This window comes from Hemiscyllium ocellatum, chromosome 1, assembly GCF_020745735.1.
Source record: "Hemiscyllium ocellatum isolate sHemOce1 chromosome 1, sHemOce1.pat.X.cur, whole genome shotgun sequence".
Classification (NCBI taxonomy): domain Eukaryota; kingdom Metazoa; phylum Chordata; class Chondrichthyes; order Orectolobiformes; family Hemiscylliidae; genus Hemiscyllium; species Hemiscyllium ocellatum.
Window position 1 is genome coordinate 13,892,181 of NC_083401.1, and position 14,204 is coordinate 13,906,384.

General features: G+C 41.7%; 1 protein-coding gene across 1 annotated transcript in view; it reads right to left on the minus strand.

Moving 5' to 3' along the window:
• Positions 1–321: 321 nt before the first annotated feature.
• The window catches only part of m1ap (meiosis 1 associated protein), a 90,224-nt gene continuing 76,341 nt past the window's right edge, over positions 322–14,204 (minus strand). The window contains exon 9 of the mRNA XM_060833190.1: positions 322–495. Coding sequence (XP_060689173.1) covers positions 322–495 — 174 coding nt within the window. The remainder of the gene's footprint in view (positions 496–14,204) is intronic.

Genomic DNA, 14,204 nt, shown 5'->3' on the forward strand with positions numbered 1-14,204 from the left:
GTTTAAATTTGGAATTCAGAAATGAAGGAGAAGTGCTTGCAAGGTTAAGATCTGCGCAATGAAAATTTATCCAGAAAATAAATCTAGAAGCAACTTGTATCATAACAGGCAGCACTGACTAGATGTAACATCAGAACTCCCATCAGAAACTCTGTAACCAACTATCAGGAAAATGCCACTCTACGTTTTCAAGCCAGAAAAATAGTTCTCCAAACTAAAGCGAATGAAATTTTCAACCCCTCTCTCAGAATAGCTAGTGGTCTCAGAAAATTGCGTTCCAATGGTTTAATATCAGTATGTGGCAAATTAAAATAAGATGCATCAGAAGCCTGTCAGAAATTCATCATCATCCTCTGGAAATGGGGCTGTTCTAGAAGAGCAAGTGCTCATAGGCAATGCAGGCCGGAAAGTCTTAGGCTGATTGGTAGATTGACAGACTAATGGGAGGGGAGCCACAGTCGCTTTTATTTTACTTTGGTATGGCCTGTTCTGTTGCTGAAGGAAAAACAAAGTAGAGATGATTAACAGTGTGTGACCATAGCAACATAATAGCATTTCATATTGACATCTGTGCAATTGCTTTCCTGCTCGCTGAGAGATCCCAAGATTCTTTTTAATGCTGTTTTAGCTGATGGGGAACAACTGGAATACAATTAGTGTCCAGAATAGAGGGGAAGGGAGGGAAGATCAGCAGCAAATATTCAGCAACCATTGTGCCCCACTTCCGCAACACCACGACTTTCTCGAACACCTGTATTTTAGAATCTGGCTAGAAATGATGGTTGTCTGTGGTCAATAAGTCCATCTAGGCACACCAAGATACATTTATAGAGTTCCTTTAATGTTGCAAGAGACTTCAAAAAGGCATCAGTAAAATTGGACAATGAGCCACAGAGAAGACATTAGGGCCAGTCCAAAAGACCATTCAATTTAGGAGCAGAATTAGGCCATTCAACTCAGGAAGTCTGTTCCACCATTTGATCACAGTTGATATGTTTCTCAATTCCACCCCCATCCCTACCCCATTCTTCGGTTTTCTGCCCATAACCCTTAGTCCCCTTACTGATCAAAAGCCCATCTATCTCTGCCTACTTGGCCTCCATAGCCTTCTGTCACAATGCATTCTGCAGATTCACCACCCTCTGGCTGAAGAAATTCCTCCTCCCCTCAGGTCTAAAGGGTTGTCCCTTCATTCTGAGGCTGTACCCTTGGGTCCTCGTCTCCTCTACCAGTGGAAACATCTTCTCTACAAGCCTCTCTGGATTCTGTAAGTTCCAATCAGATTCCGTGCTGGAGGTGATTTCCTTGAATTCCAGGAGCAGCAATTACTGTTTTATATGCTGTTGCATTGTTTTGGAACTTTGGAAAAAGAAAGTCAAAACCACAGCAGTTTTAAAAGAGAGAAGACCAGACAAAGGAAGCACATGGTGAGGTCAGTGCAGGAGAGAGAGATAGAGAGAGAGAGAGAAAACCTGCACAGTTACAAACCTACAATTCAGTTGCTGTCTGAATTCGTGTATCGCTGAACATCAGAGTGCATCTGGGAAAATTAACAAACAGTGAAATTCACAACTAATCTTGGAGGAACTGTTGGGCAAAGTTAACAGCACAGAATCAGATAAGTTAATTGTTGTTTTAAGTCTGTCCTAGAGAAAGGCTGCACTAGTGGGTACAGTGGATTCTATCTTGATTATATGATTTTGGAGATAAGTCTCTTGATTAAATTTAAAATATAAGCTATAGCTATTAATTTAACCTTGTGCAGTGTTTTGTAGAGAAATAAGACGGTGTTATTTTCTGGGTCTGTAGATTGTGAAGGAGGAAAAATGGCCTTTACAGTGATATGTCCTTCTTGTCAGATGTGGGAGTTTAAAGAGGGTTTAGGGTTACTGCGGATTATATCTTCCATAAATGCTGTTCAATGCAAATCTTATCAGATCAAGTGGATCAGTTGGAGAGACAAATAGAAGCGATGAGGAATTTGCAACAGCAACAGTATGTGATGGATCGCAGTTATAGAAAGGGAGGAAAGTCTCAGATACAGTCACATAGATGGGTTAACTCCAGGAAGGGTAAGAGAGGTAGGCAACTAGAGCAGGAGTCTTTTGTGGATATACCCATTTCAAACAGGTATGCTGTTTTGGAAAATGTAGGGGGTGATGGATTCTCAGGGGAACGTAGCACGAACAGCCAAGTTTCTGGTATTGAAACTGGCTGTAATGCAACAAAGGGTACGTCGGCTTCCAAGAGATCAATTGTGTTAGGGGATTCTGTAGTCAGAGGGTACAGACAGACGTTTCTGTGGCCAGCAGAGAAAAAGCAGAATGGTGTATTATTTCCCTGGTGCCAGGATCAAGGATGTCTTGGAGAGGGTGCAGAATGTTCTCACGGGGGAGAGGGGCCAGCAGGAGGTCATTGTCCACATTGGAGCCAACGACATTGGAAGGGAAAAGGTTGAGACTCTGAAGGGAGATTACAGAGTTAGGTAGAAATTTAAAAAGGTTCTCAAGGGTAGTAATATCTGGATTACTCCCAGTGATACGAGCTAGTGAGGGCAGGAATAGGAGGATAGAGCAGATGAATGCATGGCTGAGGAGCTGACGTATGGGAGAAGGATTCACGTTTTTGGATCATTGGAATCTCTTTTGGGGTAGAAGTGACCTGTACAAGAAGGACGGATTGCACCTAAATTGGAAGGGGCCTAATATACTGGCAGGGAAATTTGCTAGAACTGCTTGGTAGGATTTAAACTAGTAAGGTTGGGGGGTGGGACCCAGGGAGATAGTGAGGAAAGAGATCGATCTGAGACGAGTACAGCTGAGAACAGAAGTGAGTCAAACAGTCAAGGCAGGCAGGGACAAGGTAGGACTAATAAATTAAACTGCATTTATTTCAATGCAAGGGGCCTAACAGGGAAGGCAGACGAACTCAGGGCATGGTTAGGAACATGGGACTGGGATATCATAACAATTATGGAAACGTGGCTCAGAGATGGGCAGGACTGGCAGCTGAATGTTCCAGGATACAAATGGTACAGGAAGGATAGAAAGGGAGGCAAAAGAGGAGTAGGAGTGGCATTTTTGATAAGGGATAGCATTACAGCTGTGCTAAGGGAGGATATTCCTGGAAATACATAGAGGGAAGTTATTTGGGTGGAACTGAGAAATAAGAAAGGGACAATCACCTTATTGGGATTGTATTATAGACCACCCAATAGTCAGAGGGAAATTGAGAAACAAACTTGTAAGGAGATCTCCGCTATCTGTCAGAATAATATGGTGGTTATGATAGGGGATTTTAACTTTCCAAACATCGACTGGGACTGCCATAGTGTTAAAGGTTTAGATGGAGAGGAATTTCTTGTGTGTACAAGACAATTTTCTGATTCAGTATGTGGATGCACCTACTAGAAAAGGTGCAAAACTTAACCTACTCTTGGGAAATAAGGCAGGGCAAGTGACTGAGGTGTCAGTGGGGGAGCACTTTGGGGCCAGCTACCATAACTCTTATTCGTTTTAAAATAGTGATGGAAAAGGATAGGCCAGATCTAAATGTTGAAGTTCTAAATTGGAGAAAGGCCAATTTTGACTGTATTAGGCAAGAACTTTCAAAAGCTGATTGGAGGCAGATGTTCGCAGGTAAAGGGATGGCTGGAAAATGGGAAGCCTTCAGAAATGAGAGAGCAAGAATCCAGAGAAAGTATATTCCTGTCAGGGTGAAAGGGAAGGCTGGATGACTAAAGAAATTGAGGGTTTGGTTAAGAAAAAGAAGGAAGCATATGTCGGGTATAGACAGGATAGATCGAGTGAATCCTTAGAGTATAAAGAAAGTAGGAGTATACCTAAGAGGGAAATCAGGAGGGCAAAACGTGTACATGAGATAGCTTTGGCAAATAGAATTAAGGAGAATCCAAAGGGTTTTTACAAATATATTAAGGACAAAAGAGTAACTAGGAAGAGAATAGGGCCCCTCAAGGATCAGCAAGGCGACCTTTGTGTGGAGCCACGGAAAATGGGGGAGATACTAAATGGATATTTTGCATCAGTATTTACTTTGGAAAAGGATATGGAAGATAGACTGTAGGGAAATAGATGGTGACATCTTGCAAAATCTCCAGATTACAGAGGAGGAAGTGCTGGATGTCTTGAAACTCATGAAGGTGGATAAATCCTCACGACCTGATCAGGTGTACCCAAGGTCTCTGTGGGAAGCTAGAGAAGTGATTGCTGGGCCTCTTGCTGAGATATTTGTATCATTGATAGTCACAGGTGAGGTGCTGAAAAAATGGAGGTTGGCAAATGGGGTGCCACTGTTTAAGAAAGGTGGTAAGGACAAGCCAGGGAACTATAGACCAGTGAGCCTGACCTCTGTGGTGTTGTCAAGTTGTTGGAGGGAATCCTGAGGGACAGGATGTACATGTATTTGGAAAGGCAAGGACTGATTCGGGATAGTCAACATGGCTTTGTGCGTGGGAAACCATGTCTCACAAACTTGACTGAGTTTTTTGAAGAAGTAACAAAGAAGATTGATGAGGGAAGAGTAGTAGATGTAATCTTTATGGACTTCAGTAAGGCGTTCAACAAGGTTCCCCATGGGAGACTGATTAGCAAGGTTAGATCTCATGGAATACAGGGAGAACTAGCCATTTGGATACAGAACTGGCTCAAAAGTAGAAGAGAGGGTGGTGGTGGAGGGTTGTTTTTCAGACTGGAAGCCTGTGACCAGCGGAGTGCCACAAGGATTGGTGCTGGGCCCTCTACTTTTTGTCATTTACATAAATGATTTTGATGCGAGCAAAAGAGGTACAGTTAGTGAGTTTGCAGATGACATCAAAATTGGAGGTGTAGTGGACAGCGAAGAGGGTTACCTCAGATTACAACAGGATCTGGACCAGATAGGCCAATGGGCTGAGAAGTGGCAGGTGGAGTTTAATTCAGATAAATGTGAGGTGCTGCATTTTGGGAAAGCAAATCTTAGCAGGACTTATACACTTAATGGTAAGGTCCTAGGGAGTGTTGCTGAACAAAGAGACCATGGAGTGCAGGTTCACAGTTCCTTGAAAGTGGAGTCGCAGGTAGTTAGGATAGTGAAGAAGGCGTTTGGTATGCTTTCCTTTATTGGTCAGAGTATTGAGTACAGGAGTTGGGAGATCATGTTGCAAGACATTGGTTAGGCCACTGTTGGAATATTGTGTGCAATTCTGGTCTCCTTCCTATTGGAAAGATGTTGTGAAACTTGAAAGGGTTCAGAAAAGATTTCCAAGGATGTTGCCAGGGTTGGAGGATCTGAGCTACAGGGAGAGGCTGAGCAGGCTGGGGCTGTTTTCCCTGGAGCATCGGAGGCTGAGGGGGTAACCTTTTATAGAGGTTTACAAAATTATGAGGGGCATGGATAGGATAAATAGGCAAAGTCTTTTTCCCTGGGTTTGGAGAGTCCAGAACTAGAGGGCATAGGTTTAGGGTGAGGGGAAAGATATAAAAGAGACCTAAGGAGCAACTTTTTCACACAGAGGGTGGTACGTGTAAGGATTGAGCTACCAGAGGATGTGGTGGAAGCTGGTACAATTGCAACATTTAAGAGGCATTTAGATGGGTATATGAATAGGAAGGGTTTGGAGGGATGTGGGCCGGGTGCTGGCAGGTGGGACTAGATTGGGTTGGGATATCTGGTCGGCATGGATGGGTTCGACTGAAGGGTCTGTTTCCATGCTGTACATCTCTATTACTCTTTGACTCTATCTTCTAAACTCCATCAGTACAGACTGTGTCCTCAACTGCTTCACATATGACAAACCCTTTGTATCCGGGATCATTCCTCTTCTGGATTCCCTTCTGGTTTTTCATTCTCTCACGAGTGGGAACAGTTTCTCCAAGTCCACTCTGTCCAGCCATCTCATGATTTTGAGAAATTCTATCAGTTCTTCTCTTAAAAGTCTCTCCAAGGAAAACAATTCTCAATTTCTGTAATCTATTGTTGCAAATGAAATTTCTCATTACTGGAACCATTCTCATCAACTTTACCTGCACTTCTCCAATCCATTGACATCTTTTCAAAAGTGTGGTGGCCAGACGTGTACACAAAAATCCAGCTGAGGTCTACCCAGGGTCTGATAGAAGTTCAACATAATCTCTCTGCTATATTCTATGCCCCTTTTAATGGAGTCTTGAATACTATATGCTTCATTAAAAATCTATCCGTCCTGCCACTTTTAATGACTTATGCACATGTACACCCTTGTCTCTTTGCTTTTGCTCCTGCTTACAATTTAGAATAATACCATCTATTTTATGACAGCCCTCCATATTCGTTGTACCAAAATGTATCGACTTGCACCTCGGCATTCAACTTCATTTGACATCTGTTTGCTCTCTTCAAAACTCATCAAAATCCTCCTCTGTTTACAATGCCTCCATGTTTTGTATCATCTGCAAACAGTGAAATTGTTCCCTGTACAACAAAACCGAAATCACTAATAAATATTGGGAAGACCAGGATCCCACTAGCAACCCCTGGGGAATTCCATTGCAAATCTTCCCCTGAAAAATAACCATGAACCACGACTGCCTGTTGTATCTATATTGCTACGGGCTCTTTAATCCCATAGCTATAACTTTTCTAACAAGCTTATTGTGTGGCACTGGCTGACATCTCTCGGAAAAAGTCCAGCAAGTTAGTTAGATGTGATTTTCCCATAATAATTCCATATTGGTTTTTCCATGTGATTATTAATTTAATTATTAATCCAAAATAATTGTTTCTGGAAGCTTTTTTCCAATCACCAAGGTTAAACTGACTTTTCTTTTGTGAAGACCTGCCATAATAAGAGCTAATCAGGCACTTAACTGTGTGGTGATGGTAAGGTCAAGAACTCAAGGGGTAGAAGTTCCAGGCTGCAAGACCCCTGTTTGCCATCAGACAGCGGTAGCTCTTCACTGCTCAGTAGTGTCACTGGTACAATAGTGACTGGTGCCAGTATGGCGCCAAGGTAAGAATCTCAAAGATCTGGATCACGTGAGTAATGGCAGAGCTGGGGTGGGGTGGGGCAGGGGCGGGTGCTTGGGCTTTGGCAGCAATGTGGCTGTCAACTCGCTCAATTAACAGAGAACAATTAAGAATTAAACACATTGCCTTGGGTCTGCACTCGCATGTTGGCCAGACTAGGTGAGGATGACAGATTTCCTTTCCTGAACTAGATGGGTTTTATGGCAATTGATTATTTTGTTATATGTTCTTCATTAGACTAGCTTTCTTTTATTCCAGTCTTTTTATTGACTTCAAAGTTCACCATCTGGCAAGGTGGGAATTAAACCCAAGAGCTCAGACCATTAGTCTGGGCTTCAGGAGTACTAAACAAAATACCAAAAGAACCACAGATGTTGAAATCAGAAACAAAAAAACATAATTTATGAGAAAAACTCAGCAGGTCTGGAAGCATCTCTGGAGAGAAATCAGAGTTAATGTTTCTGGTCCAGTGACCCTTCAGAACAGTTCTAAAATACTAGCCTAGTGACTTTACCACTACACCACAGCCTTCCCAGTGACACATGAAAGACTTATAAAAACTGACAAAAAAACATGTTTGTGATGCATTTTCTCCTCCTGTGTGAACTATGGCAAGAAATGTAATAAAATATTGTTGAAATAAATAGAACAGAATCTTGATATTGAGAGAAGGTTTGTGATTTTCCGCTAAGCTTTAAATGTGAACTTCTGAATCTCACAATTGAGCAGTGACTATCTTATTTCCATGCATTTGCATTTCATTAATAGGCAGACTCATCTTATTTATACACTACTTCCAATTCTCTTCTTCCTCCTGAGAAACTAGATATCACAGATTCCAGATATGAAAATCACAGTGAGGACACGATGGCTACAGATTACCAATTGCCTGTCCTTATCCATTATCCAATTATCTTAACACAATGTCCCTGTATACTCCATGAACACCATCCTCTATGACCCTTTGTCCATGCAAATTAGGCATCAGCAAACCATCTGTTTAATGACAGGAAGTGAGTTATTTGCTGCAGTATTCCTTGCCTCTAACCTGCCCTTGTAGCCGTTGTATTTATATGGTGAATCCAGTTGAGTTTCTGGTCAATGGTAACCCCAAGGATGTCGATAGTGGGGGATTCAGTGATGGTAACACAACTGAATACCAATGGTTGCTACCATGCGATGGGTAGATTGCTTCTTATTGGAGATAGTCATTGTCTGATATTTTTGTGGCATGAATGTTATTTGCCACTTGTCAGTTGATGCCTTGATATTGTGCAGATCTTGTTGCATTTGCAAATGGACTGCTTCAGTATCTGAGGAGTTGGGAATGATGCTAAGCGTTGAACAACCGTAAGTGCATATTCCCACTTCTGACTTTGAGGGAGGAAAGGTCATTGATGAAGCAGCTGAAGATGGTTGGGCCTAGGGCACTGCCGTGAAGAATTTCTACAGACATGTTGTGGAGTTGACTGACCTATAATAACCACAAACATCTTCCTATGTGCTGGGTATGATTCCAACCAGCAGAGGGATTGTCCTCTGATTCCCATTGATTTGAGTTTTGTTGGGGCTCCCTCGTGTTACACTTGGTCAAATCCAACCTTGATGTCAAAGTCTGTCACACTCCCCTCACTAATGGAATTCAGCTCCTTTGTCCATGTTTGAACCAAGACTCTAACGAGGTCAGGATCATTACCTTACGTCTCATGTTAGTTAAGCAAATGTATTTTGACGCAGGTCCTTTAAGGCATCATCTGAGTTCTCTATTTCAAAAACCCATTCCATCACTAGCACTGGAAGACAATGCTTTGAAGCTGCCACATTTGCCCATTGAACGTGTAAGAATATGGCCTGTGATATTCAAGCGAGCCCTTGGCTTACTGGCAAAATTTTACCCACCAACATAGCACAAATCTTTGGTTGTACATCTGGAAAAGGATTTTATTAAATTCATTCACAAGATGAGGGTATCATTGGCTAGGTCACCATTTATTGCCCATTTCTAATTAGCCAGGGTGCAGTTAAGAGTCAACCACATTGCTGTGGACCTGGACTCACATGTAGTCCAAACGAGGTAGGGATGGCAGTTTCCTTCCCTAAAGGAACCAGATGGGTTTTTTCAACAATTGAGAATGTCATATTAGACTCTTAATTTCAGCATCTTCCATGATTGGATTTTAATCTAGGTCCCCAGAGCATTATGTGGCTCTCTGGATTAAAAGCCAAATAATAATATCACTAGGCCATTGCCCTGCCTTAGAGCATCCTATGGATGCATGAAATTGGCATGCTTAGGAAACTTCCATGCCACACTCCTCAGTCTCAGATTCTCCCTCTCAATGCTCAAAAATAAAAGACATTGTAGTAGACAGCTCATAAAATAAGCAGCATTTGATTTTCAAGTTGCAAAGCTCTCCTGGTATTTTCAGTTGTAGCAATCCAAATTCTATTTTAGTTTACATTTCTGAAAAAAAAACGTGTTGTCTCTTTCAAAAAACGACAGCGATTACAGCTCCACCAGCAAGAACTATAGCCTCCAGAAACAGAAATAGCACACCAGTATCCACCAAAGAGGCAGAGAATAGTGAGACCACAGAAGAATGGCTTTCTCTGTAATTTTCTTCAACTCTCTGAATGATATTCAGTTATTGATTAAGGATTACCCCAGCCATCATTACCAAGCTACACCCATCTGTCAGGGGAGGACTTGTGTTCAGAAGTGGTTAACCTATTGCTGGTTCTGGGAGAAGAGTAAGTCCTGATGTTGCACCATTCCTTCAGGTACCCACTGGTACCCTATCTGCCAGTCTGTTGAAAAAGTCAGCAATCGTACAGTGCAGCTTTGGACTGACAGTCATCCTGGTGTACAATGAGCTTCGAAAGTTATAAAATACAAGGGATGCTGGTAAACTCCGGAATATCTGCTGAATGGTGAGTTATTCCAGGAATGGTGTATGGTAAGATGGGGCAGCATTTGGAAGTGAGAAGCACCATGGGTGGGTTTGGTAAAATACAGCAAGAGAACCCGCTCGGCCTCATGGTGAGATACCCTCCAATAAATCTGATGCAACTTGGACTTTGCCAAAAACAATGAGATTCAGCCCAAGATTTCTAATCTGATATTACTGTCTTGAGAACTATAGCCTGTTGTGGTGATCAGTTAGATAAAAGGCTGCCCTCCTCCAACATTTCTCATCATATTTTTTGAGCTGTGTGGCCTTCTGAAGTCCATGCACAGTGACTTCTGGCAGCAAAAATCAATATACCATTGTGCCAATTGTGCAAAACTACTGAGCAGCTTTGTAGCTATGAAGCTTAGACAAAATGCTGCTCTCCTGCCTGCCATCTCGCCCACAGGTTCCTCAGGTCCCTGCTTATGAAACCGGATCAGAGATCTCATTTCTGCATCATATTTTTGGTAATAATGATGGAATATTAGAATCAGAAATAATTCTTTACTTGCAATGTCTGATTTTCAATATGGCATCAGAATATCATGGCATCTTTGCCTCTCCTTCTGCGCAATTCCATGAGAATGGCCCCAAAAACTTGAGCATAATTAACAAAGTGAAGAATTGTGAGCCATGACAGGCTGGGTGCCATGAATCTCAGTTGATCAAACGCTTTAACAGCAATTCAGAAAATTCTGTCTTTGTTTTCATTTTGATTTAGTAGCTATCTAAGAACAGTCATGATATAACAATCTGAAGCTCCAAACTATAGGCCAATTTCAAATTTCAAACCTAATAATTAGCTTTAATGCTCACAAGGTTGGTAAAGTACTGAAAATAGAACAAAGAACCTTGAAATGTGATACAGGTATTTATAAATTACAATGGCACTTAAGCTTCTTTGCATGTAATTTTTATGATCATGTGAAATAGTATTCTACCTTGAAGATTGGTCATTCCTGCACGTTTGCAGAATGAATGTCACAAAATATTTGTGGCGGCACAGTGGTTAGCACTGCTGCCTCACAGCGCCAAAGACTCGGGTTCAATTCCCAACTCGGGAAACTGTCTGTGTGGAGTTTATGCATTCTCCCTGTGTCTGTGTGGCTTTCCTCCGGGTGCTCTGGTTTCCTCCCACAGTCCAAAGATGTGCAGGTTAGGTTAATTGACCATGCTAAATTGCCCATAGTATTAGGTGAAGGGGTAAATGTAGGGGATTGGGTCTGGATAGGTTGCTCTTCGGAGGGTCGGTGTGAACTTGTTGGGCCGAAGGGCCTGTTTCCACAATAAGTAATCTAATCTAATCTAAAATTTCCTCTTCTAATTTGTACTACTGCATTTGTATTTATTTTGGCCCCTGAGCTGCTGGCATGTTTTCTTAGCTGCAAGCTTTAATTGCTATGTTTAAGACATTATAAAAATTCAAGCTATTGCTGTTTACAGACTCAATGAAACAGATTTGTCAGTACTTTGTTGCTTCCTAGCTGTGCTAATGATCAGCATCAGACTTAACTCGCAGGAATGATTTTAACTGATCTGAATGGGTACTAAGGAAGTGGTAATACCTCAATGCCAATGAATCTCTTTTAGAAGAGCAACAGCTGAGTAACTATAGTACATAACCATTTCAAACATTGATCACCAGGTTTTGGGAAACTATGAAATATGTTGGATGTTAATTGATATTTTGGGATATAACTGGTTGGAGTGCTGACACAGTCATAGAGACCCTGTAAAGTTATTTTAAATTATTTTTGTTGAGGGTGCAAGTGCAGAGATTTTCCACTGGGTCTTGCAGAAATAATCAGGACCGGTGCTTTCTCAGCCTGAAATAACTTTACAGAGGTCAGTATCCCGTCACCAAGTCACCCTTTATTTATACCTGCACAGTATATGGCCAGCTAGATCAGAGCCAGTCCCTAGAGTGAGGAGGGTCTTGGAGATTCCTGTTAGTATTTGTCAGCCAGGGCTCCTTGAATAGCCCAGATTAACAACCCCAATCAAGGATTTCATACTCAATGGGATCCACCTTGCTGACATTCTAATTACCAAATCCCTCCACCCCTAATCTTCCATAGGCAATTTTATTATTTTATCTTCCATCACTACAATCAAATACCACAATATTTGAACAAAAGCAAAATAGTGCAGATGTTTGAGATTTGAAATAAAAACAGTGGAGAAGAAATTCAGCAGGTCTGGCAAAATTGATGGACAGAGGCACAGAATGAATACTTCAAGTCCAATATATTGCAATATTTTAATTTGTAATTTAGATTTCATACAAAGGTGAAATGGTGTTGTAGCGATAATGTCACTAGACCAACAATCCAGCAGCTTCTGGAAACATGAGTTCAAATCTCACCATGGCAGCTGGTTAAAATTTAAATTGGCTAAATAAGTTTTGAATTAAAAAGCTAGTTCCAGTCATGGTGACCAATGTCTCAAAATCTATCTGGATCATGAAGGGCCATTATGGAATGAAATCTGCCATTCTTACTTGGTTTGATCTGACTCCAGACCAATAGCAACTTGGGTGACTCTAAACAGCCCTCTGAAATGCAATGCAAGCTACTTAATGCAAAGGTGAATTAAACATAAGTAACAAATGCTGGTCATGCAGTTTTCTTTAACTGACTTGTGTGATATGGCTAGCAACATATATTCCCTGCCCTAGTTATCCTTGAGAAAGTGGTGGTGAGCTCCAACCTTTAACAACTACAGTCCACAATACCACTAGGGAGGGAATTCCATGAATGTGACCCAGTGACAATGAAACAATGGAGATATATTTCCAAGTCAGAATGCTGAATGGTTTGGAAGAGAATCATGTAACAACTTGGATTTCAGAGAGTTTTAAATCAGTTTGTTAAGGGAGAGGGTTTGATTGCTATTACCTAACATCTATTGCCTAACACTAGTTGCCCTTGAAAAAGTGGTGGTAAGCTGCCCGCTGCAGTCCATGTTCTGTAGGAGTACCCACAATGCCATTAGGAAGAGGTTCCAGGACTTTGACTCAGCGATACCGAAGGATTTAAAGTGGCTTGGAGGAGAATTGCAGCTGGTGCTGCTCTCCAGTATCTGCTGCCCTTGTCTTTCTAAATGGAAAAGGTTGTGGGTTTGGAAGATGCTGTCTAAATGTGATGGATTAGGACTCTGTTGCTGTTGATCAGTAGTGGTGCTGCTGAGCCACTCTTTGTGGTGGACATTCAAATTCCCCACCCAGACTACATTCTGCACCCTTGCTACCCTGATTGTTTCCTCCAAGTGTTGCTCAATATGGAAGAGTGCAGAGTCATCAGTGGAGGGAACATAGAAGGTGGTAACCAGCAGGATTTTTTTTTATCCATGTTTGGCCTGATGCCATGAGACTTCATAGGTGTCAGAGGTAAACATTGAGAACTCTCAGGGCATCTCCCTCCCAACTGTATATAACTATGATGTCACCGATGCTGGGCCTGTCCAGGACATACCCATGGATATTGATTGTACTGTCTGGGACATTTTTTGTAAATTCCCTGAGTATGACTATTATTTGACCAGTTTAGGAGACATTCCTTCAATTTGGCACGACCTCCACCCACCCATCCACTAATATAAGTGTGTTTTCATAAAAGAAAAATGAAAAAAAAATTGTTTTGTGTTCTGGGGCTGCTTCAGACACTGGGAGAATGTGCAAACTCCACACAGTCACCCGATGCTGGAATCAAACCCTGGTCACTGGTGCTGTGAGGCAGCAATGCTAACCACTGAGACACCATGAGAAAAAATTAGCTTAGAATATAAAGACAAAAGTTTCTGCTGAAGAAGGGCTCATGCCTGAAACGTCGATTCTCCATTCTCCTTGGATGCTGCCTGACCTGCTGCGCTTTTCCAGCAACACATTTTCAGCTCTACCACTCAATAGATCTTGGGTGATTTGTTCCTTAAATCTATCTACACAGCTTGGTTTTGTAATCCTTTAAACAGTTGCCTAATAAAAACTTAACAACTATCAGTTCTAATATTTTTACCTGATATCCCCTCTCCCAATTTCAATGTCTTTTGGGGCCAAGGTTTCCAGACTCTCTCAGAAAAGTTATTTCCTTATTTCACTTTCAAGGTAATAGCCTCTTGTGCCTGACCACTCTTCCAGAGGAGAGAGATTTGTTACATCTTGATAACTACTTCAAATGTCTTAAACCCTTCAATTAGCCTACTCACTACGGTGAATTTGGTCCTTAAACTGATTCTGTTTTCATAAATTTGAAT